Source organism: Tyto alba, unplaced genomic scaffold (genome assembly GCF_018691265.1).
Source record: "Tyto alba isolate M040663 unplaced genomic scaffold, T.alba_DEE_v4.0 Super-Scaffold_15, whole genome shotgun sequence".
In the NCBI taxonomy this organism is placed as follows: Eukaryota; Metazoa; Chordata; class Aves; order Strigiformes; family Tytonidae; genus Tyto; species Tyto alba.
This window is the reverse complement of record NW_024881277.1, coordinates 9,353,973-9,368,419: the sequence shown is the minus strand read 5'-3', so window position 1 is coordinate 9,368,419 and position 14,447 is coordinate 9,353,973. Positions and strand designations below refer to the sequence as shown.

At 51.0% G+C, this 14,447-nt stretch overlaps 1 protein-coding gene across 1 annotated transcript; it reads left to right on the top strand.

Annotated features, from left to right (window-relative positions):
• Positions 1 to 9,637: 9,637 nt before the first annotated feature.
• On the top strand, positions 9,638 to 12,333 carry LOC122153090 (olfactory receptor 14A16-like; the record flags this gene model as incomplete). Its single annotated transcript, XM_042789199.1, has 2 exons — positions 9,638 to 10,498; positions 12,268 to 12,333. Coding segments are annotated over 2 exons (927 nt in total), but the record flags the coding sequence as incomplete, so codon positions are not given.
• Between the last annotated feature and the right edge of the window lie 2,114 nt (positions 12,334 to 14,447).

Here is a 14,447-nt window from a genome sequence, read left to right as displayed (position 1 = left end):
ACAGGGGGTGCTGACTTGGTGTTTGTGTTAAGATTAGGTGCTGTGGAGCAGATGTCCTGTAACTGGGAGTTATCGTTTTTGTAGGAAGGATTGTTGCAATTAGTAAGTAAATGTTTAGAAAAAAGCCTTTAGCATTAGCCAATTTGTGAATGCCTAATGTAGAATGTAAGCCAAGAAATCTTTGGCATGCTTCAAAGAAACCAATTAGTTTGTAACACACTATCTATGAACTAGAATAAAAGTATGTGAAGAATCATAATAAAATGGACACTCTGCTTGCATCAAGCTGCGTCCCGCCTCTCAGTTGCGGCAAAGGGGGAAAGCAGAAACTACGCCTAAATTTCAGGGGGACCAGGGCATGCTTTAGACCCCCCAAAATGGGGGTTTTCAGGGACTCATATTCTCACCACCACCCCCATAATGTAGGATATGGGGGGAGAAACCCAAAACCACCCTCAAAATAACTGGGGGGAGACATGGACCCCAAAATGGGAGGTTGAGGATGGCTCAGATATCTCAACAACCCGACAGAATGGAAGACAGATTGAGGGGAACCAAAAAATTATTTAGGGGAAGCATTAAGTGCCACCTCCAGCCCTTACAAAATGGGGGTTTGGAGGGGCTCTAGGGTCCTCTCCAAAATAATTGGGGTGGCAGGAAACACTGTAGACCACCACAAAGGGGGGCTTGTGGTTCAAACATCAGAAACCCCCCCTCAAATTATATAGGGGAGGACGGTCATGGGACCCTGTAGCCCCTTCCAAAATGAGGATTCAGAGGACTCGGAGCCCCGCAAAATGCTCATCCATGTCAAAGAGCTTCCCCTCCTCGGCCACCATGACTGGGGGCGCGGAGACACGAGTGACATCATAGGGCAGTGGTGCCACGGCCTTAGGGATGTCATAACCCACCAGTGATGTCACAACCCAGGGTTGGGGAATCCCCATCACAACTAAGTGAGACTCTGAACTGCAACTCCACTGCCGAACCCTCCTCCCAACTCCATGGGCTCCCCTGTGATGTCATAAGACCGCTCTCACCTCACAAGGCTCCACTATGATGTCACAACATTGTTAGGGAGCCCCAAGAGCTTGCTATGACATCATAATCCTGACGCAGAACAACAATCATCCGTTATGATGTCACAATTGTGCCTGGAAACTCCACAGGGTCCTCTATGACATCACTACCATGGAGGAGAAACCCAAGGGTGCCCTATGATATCAGCACCTGGTGAGCAAACCCACTGAGTTTTCTGTGACATCACAACCGTCAGAGAAAACCCCACCCCACGTGGCTCCCTGACGACATCACAACCCAGTAGGACACTCCCCACCCTACGTGGGTGTTGTGTGATGCCAACACCCTGGTGAGGACACCCCACACCCCACGTGGTCCTCAGTGATGTCACAGCCCCAAAGGGAACCCCCATCTCACAGAATTCCCCGTGACGTTACTGCCCAGGAAGGGACCCTCCCACTCCAGTGATGTCACAAACCCACAGGGAACCACTCCTACCTTCAAGGGTTCCCTATGATGTCACCACCATGGTGGAAACCCCCTGATGTCACAACAGTGGTGGGACGCCCATGTGTCCCCTCTGATGACATCATGATTCCACAGGAACTCCCACCCTAGAAATTTTCCAATGACATCCCTGCCCTGCTGAGAACCCCCCGCTCCACTTGGGTGCCCTCTGACATCACAACTGAGACTCGGACACCCCCAGCCAACATGTCTCCCTGATGACATCACCAAACAAAAAACGAAATGTCAAAAAAAACCCACAAAAGGTAAAAAAGACAAATAAAGAAAGGTTAGTCCTGGCCTTTCCTGAGGTACAGTGGAATCCAAATGGGCTAATGGGCACCTTATTCATCTGAAGTAGCCCAGATTCCAAGAGTTTCCTCAGGGTACTCTTGATCTCCTGGTTCCTCATGTTGTAGATGAGGGGGTTCACTGCTGGAGGCACCACTGAGTACAGAAGTGACACCACCAGGTCCAGGAATGGGAAGGAGATGGAGAGGGGCTTCAAGTAGGCAAAGATGGCAGTGCTGATAAACAGGGAGAGCACCCGGAAAAGGCTTTGTGCCATCCCTGCTCAGAGGGGATCATCAGCACGGCACTGAAGATCTGAATGTAGGTAAAAAGAACGATAACTAATCAAAAAAAAAACAAAGAAAAAACAAAGATGTTGTCCTGGTTTAGGCCCAGCTGGCAACAAAACATTGCGTGGCCGCTCCCTCACCTGCAGTGGGATGGGGACGAGAATTGGAAAAAAATTGTAAAATTCCATGAGTGGAGGTAAGGATGGTTTAATAGAAAACACAAGGGAAAAAAACAATGCTAACAATAATGATAAAAATAATATATGAAATGAGTGATGCACAACACAATTGCTCACCACCCAGCAGCCCGCGCTCAGCCCCTCTCCGAGTGGTGATCACCCCCCAACCCCCAGCCAGCTCCTCTAGTTATACACTGAGCATGACGTCAGCATGGCATCGAATATCTCCTGGGCTGGTTGGGGTCACTTGTCCTGGCTGTGCCCCCTCTCAGCTCCTGCTGAAAATTAACCTGAGCCTAGGCGAGCCCAGGACACCAAGGCAGGAACCCAGAGAGCCCAGAGAGTTCCCGGGGTGGAGGAGCCCTTTTCCCCAGTGATTCAGCCCACCTGCACTGGGATGCACTGTTCCTGAAGGTGCTGCCAGGGGGAGGCTGCCCCACATTCACTGCTCTCTGTAAAGCACATCCCGAGTGGATGGCTGAGAGACAGCTGGGAGAGAGCTGAGCGATGGAGATCGATCCCTAAGATACAAGCGAGATGCAGAAAGAGACAAAGAGGGTTGAGAAAATAAGGGGCGTGTATTGGCACACTGACCCCGTACGCTCGGCCCAAAGCCCTTCATGCCCACTGAGGTGTGAGGGTGCCCATGAGCTGATGCCCCACAGCTCTGGCTCTGCACTGACGGTCACGCTGCCTCTGTCTCTGCTCAGCAGTGCCAAGGACGCAGAGAAGGCATCCAGAGGAAAGAGTGAGCTGCAATAAGAAGACAGGCAGGTTAGGGCTGCACCCAGACACATGGTCTCACTTCCTAGTGGCCACTCTGCAGAGAGCCACTGGCACATTAACCACACCTGCCTCGCAGATCTGGCACCTCCCTGTAATCCCCAGCGGGATGGGACACCCTTTGCTCTGAGGGTAATGGAGAATGAAAGGCAAGGCCTGGGTGCCACCCTCTGCCTCTTCCCACTCCGTCAGCCCCTTTCCAGTTGTGCCTGCAGACCCTGACCCATCCCTCAGTCAGTGTTCGGCCCTTGCGCTCTTCTCTCAGCATCTCCTTCTGGGAGTCTTCAGCAGCGCCTGAACATCACCAGCTCTGAAGTGCCTCCTGGGTTTAGCTCTCTCTGTGCTCGGTTCTCCTTTGAGCTTGGTTCTCCTTTGCTCCAACTTGTCACCAGTGGGTGCTTTAGATCGCTTCAAGAACCACTGTCAAAGGAGAAGTGTCCCAGCTCCGGGGGAACCAGGCTGCCTGGCAGGGAGAGCTCAAAGAAGGCTCACTTAGGCTGCCATGTTTATGGGGTAGTGGTTGGCTTGGAGCCAAATTACCTGCAATGGGAAAGGTGTGCATGGCCTTTTGCTACCAAAAAGTGTTGTTGTTCCCTGATCAATGAGTCTTGGAAAAGCCGCTCACTATTCATGTGGTAATCACGTGATCAGTGTTCCAAGCTCATCTGCAGCCATGCTCACTGTGTCCCTCTGCTCCTTTGGGGGTTTTCAGAGCACAGACTGAATGTAGAGGAGTTCTTGGCCCACTCACAGCTTAGGCCTTTACTTCCTTTGGAACCCATACCAAACTACTGCTAGTCTGCTCAAGGGGTCGAGTGCATCCGTCACAGGCTTTAGGTCAAGTGGAACAAGAGGGCGTGATACCTCTCAGCTCTGTTGACTTGCACCTCATGACAAGTGAACTCCTCTGTCTCTCCACTGAAAGCGAAGGGAGAAAGAGACCCTGGGATGTCATTTAGGGTAAGCAACTGCAGAGAGCATGGTCTCCAGTGAAGTCAGACTTGGTGGTCAGGGCTGTGTCCAGTGGAGTCTTGAAAACCTCCAAGGATGGACATTCCATGAACTGCCTGGGCAACTTGGTCCAATGTCTGTCTGTCCTCACGGTCAGTGTTCTTCCTGGTCCAGACCAGAATCTTCCCTGTTTCAGGTTATGATCATGTCTTTTGTCTTTGTGACGTGCACCTCTGTAAACAGCCCAGCTCTGTCTTTTCAGGAAGCTCCTCTTAGGTTCTGGAAGGCCGCTGGTACATTCTTTTTAAGCTGTCTCTTCACCAGGCTAAACAAGAGCCCCTTTCCTCAGCTTCTCCTCACGGCTCATGTGATCTATCCCCCTGACCATCTTAGTGTCTCTGCTGAGTTCATGACAGTTTCCAAGTATCTTTCTTGTGCAGGAGTGCTGGGGTGCCAGATGCACTATTCTGGATGCGATCTAATGAGTGCGGCTCTAATGAGTCTGCCTATTGCCCTGCTGTCCTGTTGGTACAACCCCAAGTGCTGTTAGCTGTCCGTGCCGTCAGGACTCACTGCTGAATCAAGTCGGACCTACTGCTCACCATGGTCTGCAGATCCTCTTCAGCAGAGTTGCTACCCAGTCAGTCAGTGTCCTCTGTCTGTCACCAGTGTAGAGGGTTAGTGTGTCCCATGTTTCCTTCTGTCAGGACAGATCAGGTCATTTCTTTCTGGCCTACTCCTCCAACACCAGAGCATTGCTGTCTAGCTCCCTTGAAATGGCAGTCTGTCCCTTGAACAAATTGACTTCATCCCTCCAGTTTTGGGTCATCCAGAAACTTGTTGAGGTCCATCCTGTGTACTTCTCAGGTCATTGGTAAAGCTACTGGGGAGGAGAGGTCTCAGAGCAGACTTCCAAAGAGTTCTGGGTTTAGCTGGACTTTGGGCAGAGTATGGACCATTCCCCAGTACCCTTTGGGACCACTAATCCAGACAGTTTTTCATCCCGTCTTGTACACCATCCAGACCATAAATGCCTACGTTGGATACAAGGATTTCTGAGGACTGGAAGGGTCAGAGATACTCTTTCTCCAGGCCTTCAGACCAAAGTGACACTGGTAACTCAGGGGGTCAAAAGTTCATCTCAGGTAGTTGTAAATGTCTCCACAGAAGCCATTTGCAGTGAGTCAGTCTCCTGAATCAAAAGCAGGAGATACTTTCAATGTAGAATTTCTTTGAGCTGACTGAAACTGGTTTTGTTTTCAGTTCCCTGGCAGCCCACAGAACTTGTACCAGCCTCCTGGATACACAACATAAGACTTGGTTTGGAGTGGATCACCATAGTTCTTTGTTCACTTATGAAACAAAAAAAGGCCCAAACAATAGGCCTCAAACCAAAGTTGACTTCTGAGTGAATTCCCCGACCAGCAACCAGCATCTTATCAGTATCATGAAGCAAACAGCATCTTATCAGCATGAAATGCAACCCTGGGAACAATCCCTGAAAACTATAAGTAAACAAGAAGTAACTATAAATCCCAAATGTAAAATAAAACTGAAACTCCTAAGACATGCCCGGATCCTGGCCAGATCCGGACAGACCTGAGTGAGGCACGTCAATCTATCAGATATCTCCCGTGCATTTTGTTTAGACTTGCACAAGAAGGCATCATTTTATGCACTAAGAGCAAACTTAGTATGGGGGTTAGAGTAGGAATCCACTGTAAACTGTATGTAAGATCTTGTATTTGAGCTCTTTCTCCAAGAGTCACTTCACAGTCAATGGAGAAAAAATAGGGATTTCTCACTTGTTTTTACTGTAGTTTATTTAAACATGTATTTTAGGCTGATCAAAAATGTATTGTAGTGAAAGGGAAAACACGTCAGTGAAGTGGCTTTAGCCTTTTGATTAGGTCAGAAACAGGGAGAAGGCGGCATGAAGATGGTGACAAACGCAGAGGTGTGTGGGAAGTAAAGGCAAGCAGGAGAGTTAGAGAAGAGGGAAGTTTTATTCCCTGGAAAGGGTTTGGTTTTCAAGGAAAACCAAAGCCCAACAGAGAAAAGAAAAACATGCTGTGTTCAAAATTGTTCTGTTTTTAAGACTGTCTTTCCATCCACGGTTGACCTTTGCCAGGTAGAACAGAAAAATTATAAACAGATTCCTCCTCAGTCAGTGACAACTTCGTTGCTAAAACCAGTTTGATAAAACATTCTCGCTGTCAGAGGGAAAAATAAGAATTAAAAAGCAAAACAGGAGAGGAAACAAGAGGAAAAATCTAAGGGTTCCCTTTTTTCAGGAGCCTCAACTTTACCTTCTCATCCCTGACTGTTACATCCCTGGCCAGCTCTTCTTTGTAAAGATGAAGTCCCACAGGGCACTTCACCTCACGGGTTTCTCAGTCACCCTTATCAGGCAGATGTTCCCAATGCGCTCCAAAACCCGCCTGCATGGCTTGCACCTCACTATATTGCTTTTAATGCTTGCATGCAGCTGGTTCATCTTGACTGGGGCGTCTCTCACAAGAGAACAGTACGAGGAGTTGCAGGGCACTGCCAATACCCCTCCTGGAGGAACTGTGGTTTCTTGGGGGTCTGGTACTGATAAAGCCGTAGGTCTGGACCCAGAGGGGAAGCAGCCCTTTGGGAGGGAGCTGCAGGAACGCATTTAGCTCTGCCTGGGGATGGACAATGAGTCATCTGGGAGCTGAGGGGTCAATATGAGAGGGGAGAACATCATGGACACCACTGCGGTGGGTGGATAACTGCTACAGATCTCCTGATCAGGAAGAGGAAGTAGATGGGGCCTTCTTCAGACACCTCCTCTCTGCTGACATCCCACCTGATCCGTACAGCAGTCGAGTATCATTGCCAGCCCTTCCCACCCTGGGAGCTTGGGAGGTATTGTACAGTAGTCATGCTCTTGGCATTGCTCATCCCCATAGAATACTACCCCAGGAAGAGTCCTGAGCAATGTGTGAGGGACAGGATCTCCCATCCCAGGGGCTGGAGGTCAGCAATTTGCCCTTTCTCTTAACATAACACATCCATGTTGACACAGAATCTCTTCTGTACAATGGCATTTGTCTACCGGTCATGATTTTCTCTAGTTTTCTGCTCTAACCAGCCCCTGGGGAGCTTTTGTCAATGGTGTCCTCAGTGGGAGCCATTAACAGTGCAGGAAACTTTGGAGTTTGAATAAAACTTTGAATTCTTCAAAGGTTTCTTCAGCTTCTCTGTTCCTGTTTTCCATGGAGTTGGCACCAAACCCTCGTGAGGGGTCATTAAGCTGCCTTGGGCTGTTGCTGTGGTGCTGAGCTGGGCCGGGCTCCTGGGCCAGAGGGAGCTCCTGGCAAGTGGGCAGCGCTGCAGAGAGACAGCTCTGCCCAGGAGCAGCTCCTCTGCAAAGCGCAGCAGGGCTGGGGGCACTGCCTGCAGGCACCCAGGGTAGAGCAGCGAGGCACACACAGCTTCAAGGCAGCCTGGGCTGGGAGGCTGCTGAGAGCTCCGAGGAGGAGAAAGCATCAGGGCCCTGGCCACAGTAAGTCTGGGGGTGCAGGGCAATGCAGCTGCAGCTTGGGGAAGGATCTGGGGAAGGCGGCAGAGCGGCCAGGAATCTGCCTCCTGCCTAGAGGAGGAGGAGGAGGAGGAGGAGGAGGAGGATCTGCTCCCGAGCAGGGCTTCCCTGGTGCCCCCTGTGAGGGCCAGGGCATGAGGGCTGCCTTCTGGCGGGGCCGGCTGCAGGGGTGTGCAGCCGGGTGTGCAGGCAGGGGTGCCCAGGGCTGTCCTTCCCAGCAGGGTCCCTGCACCCCAGGGGGCTGTGTGCTGGGGCAGGGACTCTGCTGCCTGCCAGGGTCAGCACTCAGCCTGCCTGGGGAGCTCCCCACGGCGCTGTGGGGAGAAGCTGTGGGGGGAAGGAGAGACCCCCGCCAGGGCAGGCTCCTTCTGCTCTCCAGAGGCTGCTGCTGCACGGATCAGGGATGCTCACAGCTGCAGATCACTCTGAGGACTTTTGCAGAGGTTCCTTCTGAAGAAGGATATCAAGGCTGCTTTTACTTGAAATGGAAGGAACCTTTCTTTGAGATTTATTTTCTTGGTTGGCCAGGTGGGCATTGCTAGATTTTTTTCTCCACTTTAGTGGAATAACTCAGATATCAGTTGTCTTTAGCATTCTCAGTCGCTCCTGAACCCCTTCACCTAGAGAGATGTCCCTGGGCAGTGTCCTGCTGCCAGGAGGGGTCCGCAGGGCAGAGCTGAGCACAGGGTGGGTGGGATGGGGGCTGGCAGTACTGACAGACAGGAGATAAGGGACAGAGAAGCGGCTCCAGGCAGGGACAGCTCCAGGTACCAGAGATATGGGCATGAAGGGAGAGGGAGTTGCTGCCAGGAACGCTGTGGGAGGGGGGATTCTGACACCTCCCTGCCATTCAAGTGCAGATGCCTTCCATGGAACAACCCCCTGATCTCCCCCCTGTCCAACACAGCCTCTGCCCTCAAGGTCATGGGGCACCTTCCCAGCGGCCTCACCCTTGAAGAGGAGGAAACTACCCAATACCAAATGCCTGTCCCTTTCTGCCTCCAAGAACACAAGCAGTGTGGTATTTCTCCATTTTCCCCCTCCTGTATCTGCTCCCCTTACTGTCATCCCTGGACTTGCTGGGATGGGGGGTGGTGGGGTTAAGCTACAGTTTTGAGCCCAACCCTGTGGGTCCTGCCGTGCAGATGTGTCCATGGGAGTAAAGTTTCCTCACAATCTGTGTGCTCAGGGCAAAACAAAGGACCCAATTCTCTCTTCAGGACACCTCCATTTTAGGACACTCAACTCTTCCTGTGATGGGCTCGTGCTGGGCTGCAAGTTTCTCTCCAGGTGGGCACAGCTTTCCTGGGGCATCTCTGTGTTATCCAGCAGCCCCAGGGAGGAAACACCTCAGTGCTAAGGCCATGGAAATGCTGCTGGGCGTCTGCACACAGGCAGCTGCAATGAGCCCTCAGTGTCCCTGGCTGGGAGGGGAGAGCAGAGATCCTCCTCAGGTGCGATGAGAGGGGCTGAGGGCTTTGGAGAGCTGGGCTTGGAGACTGGATTCCTCTAGTCCCAGCAGTGCCCTGTTTCCATCATCCAGCTCAAAGCGGTGCCAGCACAGGTCAGATGAGACCAGGGCTGATGGATAGAGCAACTCTCCTCACTCTGAATTTTAGGACAGCCCCTTGGTCTCTCAAGAAACACAATGTTTCAGTAGGAGTTCAGCAGAAATACCATAAATTTCTGCCTTAAAACCACTCCTCATGTATAGTGGTGCAACAAAAACAGTTTAAAAAACCCAATATCCCCACAGCTATGCCTTGCAGTAAGGTGAATTGGGAGCAGAATGTTGAACATGAGTGGATTTAATCTGTGATCACACATGTTCCGATTTATCTATGGCTGTCTGGCAGGACTGACTCGTCCAGAGCTCACAGCAGAACTGGAGGACTTGGTTAAAAGGGAGAGTCAGTCACTGAGAGATATGAAGTAGGTTTTATCTCAGATAAGTCTACACTAACATTTCAATGTCTTTTCCTCCATGGACAGTGCCCAATGACCAGTGGAAGCAATTTTTCAACAGTAGCTCCATCACCCAGTTCCTCCTCCTGGCATTTGCAGACAGACGGGAGCTGCAGCTCCTGCACTTCTGGCTCTTCCTGGGCATCTACCTGGCTGCCCTCCTGGGAAACGGCCTCATCATCACCGCCATCGCCTGCGACCACCACCTCCACACCCCCATGTACTTCTTCCTCCTCAACCTCTCCCTCCTCGACCTGGGATCCATCTCCACCACTCTCCCCAAAGCCATGGTAAATTCCCTCTGGGACACCAGGGACATCTCTTACTTGGGATGTGCTGCACAGCTCTTTTTCTTTGTCTTCTTGATAACAGTAGAGTTTTCTCTTCTCACTATCATGGCCTATGACCGCTATGTTGCCATCTGCCAACCCCTGCACTACGGGACCCTCCTGGGCAGCAGAGCTTGTGTCCACATGGCAGCAGCTGCCTGGGGGACTGCATTGCTTTATTCTCTCCTACACACTGCCAACACATTTTCCCTACCCCTCTGCGGAGGCAATGCTGTGGACCAGTTCTTCTGTGAAATCCCCCATATCCTCAAGCTCTCCTGCTCAGGATCCCACCTCAGGGAAGTTGTGATTATTGTGCTTAGTGTCTGTTTAGCTTTTGGGTGTTTTGTTTTCATTCTTTTCTCCTATGTGCAGATCTTCAGGGCCGTGCTGAGGATCCCCTCTGAGCAGGGACGGCACAAAGCCTTTTCCACGTGCCTCCCTCACCTGGCCGTGGTCTCCCTCTTTATCAGCACTTCATTTTTTGCCTACCTGAAGCCCCTCTCCATCTCTTCCCCATCCCTGGACCTGGTGGTGTCGTTTCTGTACTCGGTGGTGTCTCCAGCAATGAATCCCCTCATCTACAGCATGAGGAACCAGGAAATCAAGGATGCCCTGAGGAAACTGGTAACAGGATGAATTTCAGAAACAATAAAATATGTGTCTTCTGTAGATAACTCTAAATGTAACTGATTACATACAGGATCTCAGTCTGTAGTTTCTAGTTGGGTCTTTTGGGATTGATTTTTTTTGTTTTCTTTGTTTTACTTCACATTATGTTCTCTGCTAAAAAGTGTGTCATTATTTTTTCCTGTTCTCATTAAGTATCTATCAATCTTTTGTGTGAACCAGAGTCTGTGTAAATGAGGATCCATGCTCTCATTGTGGTTAAACAAAATAAAGGACACTGTAGAGACATGCTTTGAGATCCTTCCTCCAAGTCGTTCTCTGGACCTGCCAGGTCAGCCCTTGTATTGGTCTAAGATGTGAGTGGTTTTGTGCTGTGGTCAGCGTCCCACGGTGTGGAAGTCCTTTAACTGCAGGTAGGGACAGGCAGTGGGCACTTCTGTGACAGAGCTGGCCTTCATGACAGCATTTCCATCAGACAAGGGGATCTTCTCTGGGCAGTGCATGAAGGCTTAGGTCTTCTTCCAGAGTTGCTTTCAAGACCATGCCCAGGAAATAACCCAGGAGAGAAATCACCAGTGAGGAGTGGAAGCGTGTGTCTGTGTGTGCAGGGTAGGGGCACACAGCAGTGTTCTTGTACAGCCAGGCTCCTGTGAGAGACCTGAAGGAACAGCAAAGTGGGGACTAACCTGTGCCCATGTGCGCTGGGCACCCTGGGGAAGTTGCCCCAGGACAATTGTCACAGATCATACAATAACAACCACCATTTACAGCACAGGTCTCTCACTGCAGAACAGAGAGGTTGTTTATCCTTCCACAGAGTGACACCAAATGATTATGTCAGAAGTTCAACTTTGCATTTTACAAACCATAAACCTGCACATCATGTGTGTGTGGTGAAATAAATCTGAGTGAGCACAAAATCCATCAGCTATTCCTGGGGGTGCCATGAAGGCCTGTGACACTGACTGTAAATTGAAGTCACTTCATGTAGAGAGTCACATCCCCTGGGGAACCCCCTGAATGCAGGACTGGGTTGTGCTTCCCTGAACCACGGTCCCTGTGTCCATTCCTCGTGCCTCGGGGCATCTCCCACGGGTGCAGAGCAGGGCAAGCACCGCAGGGCTGAGGTGCCTCCCAGCCTCTGGGGGTGGCAGCAGGAGTTCAGAGAGACACTATGGCTCCTGCAGTGCACTGCCTCTGCGTGTGCAAGGGAAGGACTCGTGTCTCTGAACAGCCCTGTGTGTAGGTGTATTGAACTAAAAGAGAACAGATTCAGACTAGATATAAGGCAGAAAGTTTTTACAATGAGATTGGTGAAACCCTGGAACACATTGTCCAGAATGATGATAGATGCCCCATGCCTGGAATAATTCGAGGTCAGGTTGGACAGGGCTCTGATGAACCAGCTCTAGTTGAAGATGTCCCTGCTCATTGCAGGGGGATTGGACCAGGTGACCTCTAAAGGTCCCCTCGAACCCAAACCATTCTGATTCTGATCCTATGAACTCTCTAAAAGGAAATGTCTTCCTCTCGACCTTTCCCATCCCACAAACGTGCTCAATATCACACCCTACTAAAACAATGTTTGCGGCATTGGACACCATAGGCCTGCCCAAGGCCTCCCTACTGAGATAAAACAGAAGCACAAAGCATTCATCCCTGCAGGTGGAACATTATTGTGCACCCTGAGTGCAGGCCTTGTCTTTCCTGAGAGCTTTCCTCAGGTCCTCCCTGACCTCCCTGTTCTGCAGGCTGTAGACGAGGGGATTGACCAGGGGCGTGAGGACAGTGGCAGAAGAGGGAGAGCACTTTGTTGAGCTGCCTCAGCGGGGCTGTTCTGGGCAGCAGGTAGACAGTGAGGAGGGTGCAGGAGAAAAGAGAGATGACAATGAGGGGAGAGGAGTGGGAAGAGAAGGTCTTCTGCTGCCCATGCTGGATGGGATCCTCAGGATGGCAGCTATGATGCACACATGGGACGCAAAAGCAAACAGGAAGGGGAAGACAACGCTCAGGAAAGACAAGATGAAGGATGTGAGTGTGACCACGCTGGTGCCACTGCAGGCAATCTCCAGCAGAGAGGTCACAGAACAAGTGGTCAGTTGCCCTGAGGCCACAGAACTTCATTTGGGATAAGAAGACTGGGGCTGTTGCACACACCAACATAGCCAAGGTGCAACCACCAGCTGAAGGCAGACCTTCCAGGTCATGAAGCCTGCATAGAGCAGGGGCTGGCACGTGCCCAGATACCAATCATAGGCCATCATGGCCCGCAGGTAACACTCGGCAGTTGCAAAGCAGCCAGAGCAGTGGAGCTGAGCCATACAGCTGTGAGCAGAAATGGTCCCGTCCCCATTCAGCAAGCTGGCCAGCAGCCGGGGCAGGAGGGTGGAGCTGTAGCAGGTCTCCAAGGAGGGCAGATTGCCCCAGAAGAAGTACGTGGGGGTGTGCAGATGCTGCTCTGACACCACCAAAACAGCGATGAGGATGTGCCCAATCACAGTCATGATGAGTGACAGGAGGAAGAGTGGAGTCTGGAGTGAGGGCACATTCCCCATTGCCCTCAGCAGGAACTTCGTGGGTGATGTCTGATTCTCCTCTTCCCATTTTTCCATACAGCTTTGTTTCTCTTTCTTCCCCGACTTGCCAGGAAGGAGGCCTGTGACAGAACAACTGCATTTCCACACTAAGTAAAAGAACTGTGATGGACATTACTGATTAAAAAGGTTACAAAAAAAAAAAAAAAACAAACAAATCTCATCTATTTTCCTTTGTTCATAGTCTATTTTTCTCTCTCCTTAAACTAAATTAAGGGACCTGGGTTCTGCAAGACAACAGACCCACTTGTCCCAAGAGCAGTCCCTCTGACCACAGGGCTGACTTGCCCCATGGAGCTGCCTCTTCCTCATGCTGGAATGCAAACATCATGTGCATTTGCTCACATTTTGAGATCCTGCTTTCCTGTGCTCGGGGGATTCTCAACATGACCAGAATAGCTGTTTAGAACTGAGATCCTCTGTGCTCTTCCAAGGAAAACCAGTGCCATGATATGAAATAAATTGTTTCTGTGAAAAGATCAAGGCAGATGTCCTTTCTCAAACTGGGAGAAGGCTGAGCACAGTGCTGGGTGAGTGGTCTCAGCTCTCAGAAATGCTGCCCTTCTGAGGAGAGCATTCCTGCCCTGAGCAGGCCAAGTTCTTGCATTGACAAGGAGCAGGTCAGGAGCTTCCAGCTCAGACAAAGGGAGTGTTCAATGGGATCATGACAAAGGATGCTTGATACCACACTGTGTGTGAGACAGTAAAAGAAAAGGTGAGAAACAAAGAGAAAAAAAAAAGAAATTAAAGAAAATTATAAATGTGTATCAACCAGAAATCTCATGAGAGACTTTGTGCAGGGAGGAAGGAAAATGCCAGTGAGGACCACTCACTCCCCATGCTCACCTCCTCGGCACAGGGTCCCCAGGGATTTGGGGCTGCCCCCCTGTACATCCAGCCCAGCAGCAGGACCTGGCACAGCCAGCTGTGCTCGCAGGGCTCCCTGCTCAGCACTGCCGGGCACTGGGAGGGGTGTCCCGGGGGTGCCTGGGGCTGAGGTGGGAGAGTAGCAGGCTCAGGGCCATGGGCGATGCCCGGGACATGCCTGAGGGCACAGCCAGGGAAAGTGCCTGCCTGAGAAGCAGCCTCACCAGCTGTGCTCCTTGAAATACATGGTGCTCTCAGTGTTGTCAAACCCACCTCCCAGCAGAGAATGTTTGTCTTCTGGAAGAGAGGAAGACAAACAGCTTTATCAGAGCTGACAAGGATGAGTAAAGCCCCCAGCCCTCCCCACTGGATGAGTGAGAGTCCATGTCAGAAAGCTGAGGGTCTGAGCTTGTGGAATGGTGAGGAAGGGAGAGAAAAAGGAGAAAGCTGAGAAAGGACAGAGCCCTGTG